General features: G+C 33.5%; 1 protein-coding gene across 1 annotated transcript in view; it reads right to left on the reverse strand.

Moving 5' to 3' along the window:
• LOC106462288 (kinesin-like protein KIF28P) overlaps positions 1-3,831 on the reverse strand; it is a 138,968-nt gene that overhangs the window by 70,483 nt on the left and 64,654 nt on the right. The window contains exons 13-14 of the mRNA XM_022389491.1: positions 3,399-3,529; positions 2,881-3,041 (exon numbers count right to left, since the gene is read on the reverse strand). Of these exons, the coding sequence (XP_022245199.1) occupies positions 2,881-3,041; positions 3,399-3,529 (292 nt within the window). The remainder of the gene's footprint in view (positions 1-2,880; positions 3,042-3,398; positions 3,530-3,831) is intronic.

A 3,831-nucleotide genomic window follows, 5' to 3' on the forward strand; every position in this document is an offset into this window, starting at 1 on the left:
ACTGCAATCTGAATAATCACTGCTATCAAACTCCATATCACTTTCATCTGGTACATATTCACTACCACTGTCACTCATCACTTGACATTTTTTATATCATTTTACTCAAACAATTCATAAATGTATGCAAAATGAGACGTATTTATAGCTAGTTAGCATTCAATCAACACCTGCATGCAACTGACACCACCCCATTATTACTTCAATCAATTATGCATCACTTACTTTGTGAAAGTTTCTGATTGGTCAATAAAAATGACGTCATTTAGATTGAAGAGCATTAAGAGACATTTAATTATGCTCTGATAAGTATAATGGAATATTTTCCTTCTTAAACATAAACTTAAGGATGATGACTTCAACAGTGATATCACCGCATGGATAATGAAGATTTCCCATGATGCCAACATTGGAGTTATTGTATGGAAGAGCTTAAGGCTTAGATGCCATTTTCAATCACCCAGATATGGTTGTTTTTAACTTTGACACTTGGAAGGAGCCAAGTATTACCAGATAGTCCATTACCCGGTTGGGGCCAAATATCTGGCTGGGTACCCGTGCATCCCTAGTTTTCATTATTAGCTTAATATATGTATTTAAGACTAACCTAAATCTCCTAAACTGGCTGAATTTCGAGATATTACTGGCTTTACTGTTGAATATATCATTAACAGTGAGGGTAGCTAACTGATGAACAATGCATTCTAATCTTTATAAGTAAGAATGTAAGAAAAGCTATATTATTATCAGGTTGACTTCTAGTTTCAATTTAAGTATGTAGCTTGTTCTGATCAGAAGCTAATATTAATTTAAATCAGCAGAACTGACAGCATTTACAATCTGTTATCTCTCTTGACCGTGTTGTTGATTGTTTGGTCTATTTCTTAGTGTGTGGACTCCTATGCAGATGCAGGGAAAGGACACCTATGCAACAAATGACCAAGCTCTCCAAAGTTGTAACATGTACCTATTCTTTCTCACTCCATCTGTAGATCATGGGTTTTAATCATCCACATCATATGGATGCAAGTTGTTTCTGTTCTGGCAATTTAATTGAAGTTACCAAATCAAACCTTGTTGCCACCAGCACAGTTTCAGTCAGAAACATATTTCTGACCACCAAGTTGTAGCACATTGACTCAGTAAGGAGGCCTTACACAAATTTTCTGACCAGATCTTCTCATCAGCTGCCTCCATTCTGGGGTTTGCTTTGCAGCATAATCATCACACATTATTTGTGTAAGCAGCTACGTTTTTGTGGGCAACAGGTTAATAAGCATTGAATTCTGTCCAAAAGATTAATCTGTTCTCTACTAGATCAAAATGTTGATGCTACTCTGTAGTAATGACTTCCCAGAGTTGGTCAGGTTTTACTCCATGGTATCTAGAGCCAGACCATCTAAACTAAGCAGCAGACACTGCATCATTTGACTCTGGGCCCAGGACTTCCAAGTGGCTTTCTGGCAAAACCATTTTAGGAAGTGATATACCTCTACCTTATCTCACAACCCTTGAAGAATACAGTGAAATATGTTTTACTTCAGTACTTTCTTCTAGTTGCAACAAGGACAACCTTCCTTCATGAACAATTATGAAGGAAGTCAGGAGTATTGTAGGTGGGAGAAAAAGACAAGACACTGTGTGAAGTTGAATGAAAGTGAATACTTTATTTACTGAAGAAGGGTGAATTAAGAACAGGTTGATGGTCTCAGTAGAAAGCAAGCTTATGTTGGACTGAATTAAAATATAAACAAACTTGAAATCAAGATAAAACACACATAGTTAGCAAGTGCATAGATCACTTGAGAAAGAATGGTTACAATACTTCACAGCAAGCCCTGTATATTTCAAGATAGATGCAAATATATTTGAAAAGTGCCAAAACTGCATTTGGAGTTCACTTTCTCTCAGTAGAGAAAATTGGTTCACACAAATTTGGAAATGCCTTTTCTTTATGTGTCACAATGCAATCCTACATACACAAGGTAAAGTAGAACACCATACAACTCTACATGAAACAACAGATAGTTTCTCTGAATGAATCTGCTATTGAAAGTAACACCTAGGATTGAACTAGCAGATGATTGAATTTAATGTGTTCCAAACCATATTGGGTCAGTAGATTATTCTTTACTAGAACAAAACACATACAGAAATCTACTGTAATGGCTTCCCAGAGTTGGTCATGTTTTATGCTATGTATCTAGAGCCAGACCATCTAAAATAAGCAGCAAGCACACATTTAACTTTGGGTCTAGAACTTCCAAGTCATTCATACAGTAAATCCAATGGTTCATGATTCATTTCATATTTCCATAAAAGCATATTTCATACCTGGGAGTTGTGGGTGTGCTTTAGGAACCATGGTAAAATCTAACTAATTGGTAAGACAACAGTAATCCACAGATTTGGTAGTATGTGCCAATGGCAAGCTGTATTCCCTCTGTTCAATATGCAGATAGCTTTTTGTGTAGATGTTTGTAAAAATTCTAAAATAAATCCAATTATAACTTTAAACAAAACTTAAGATTTTTGTAAGTATGAAATATGTACAGAAGATGAATAAGACTATTTACACACCACATGATGAACAATGTCAGTAAACAATACATTCATACTCTACTTCTTTTAATGGATATCCTATAGATGTCTAGTCTTCTCAAAAGCTACCACTGGCAGTTTTTTGACAGTCAAGCAGAAATCTGTTGTAGCAAAAAAAGTTTCATTTCAAGAAAAATATCTCAATGAATTGTACTTCTGCATACAGCTCAAAATATATGCTTGCTCTGAATTTAGACAGAGTTGATGTTAAGCAGTCAAAAAGTTTTAATGTTAATTTAGTATTTGACTTATCAATTTGTTTTTACTGCCATTACTTACCTTGGTCCAAAAAGAGTAATATCGGTGTCACTTTTTCCAATTGTATTTTTTCCTAGCTTTATAATGTGGGTAATCTTTCCAGAGAGTAGTGGGTCAAAGTTCAAATTAGCCAAATGTGGGTGTTTCTTTTTTTCTTCTTCAATCTTTGCTTTATTGTCATCCTAAAAAATAAAACCATGAATTCAGCTAAATGACCACTGCATATCACTAAAATTCATTATATTGTACTTCTTACAAAGAATTCATTATCATAAAAAAAAACATTAAAAAGCTTTTAAAAAAAAGTTATTACACATTGAATAGAGAAAAGACAAACATAAATTACGGAAATATTTTGTGAGGTACTATGAATACACAATACCCAACTGAATATTTCAATAAATAAAAAAGAATTATATATGAAACCTTTTTTTCAGATTTTAATAACAATAATCATACAATGTTTTGGATGTACAAACAACTATAAAATATGCTACATAAGTTTATTTAAAATAGCACAGAAGCTTTTAACAACTTACAACTTTTTGTTGTTGCTGTGCTTGTTTCATCTTTTCTTCATAAGATTGTTTCATTTGCATCAACTCACGATTATTTTCTGCCAATCGAGCTTTCATCTCTTCCTCCCGCTTGATCCAATAAAGTGCAATCTCTGTTAGAATAATTTATCTTATGAAATAACTTTTAGATTGAAAATGACATATACAAGTAATTATTTTGAAAATAATAATAATATATTGAAAATCCAGCTTACATTACTAGATTTCTCAAAGCACTTGTCCGGTGTCTATGTGTGCATGCGCATGTATGTGTGCAAGATACAAAGGAATCCCTAATTAAACAAATCTTACTAAACCAGTTGTATATAATATAACACGATTTCTTCTTCACCTTAACAAGTTGTTCCTGGATAAACATTATTCATTGCTAAGTCTTACCTATCTTCAGACTAAC

This window comes from Limulus polyphemus, unplaced genomic scaffold (genome assembly GCF_000517525.1).
Source record: "Limulus polyphemus unplaced genomic scaffold, Limulus_polyphemus-2.1.2 Scaffold1134, whole genome shotgun sequence".
NCBI lineage: Eukaryota > Metazoa > Arthropoda > Merostomata > Xiphosura > Limulidae > Limulus > Limulus polyphemus.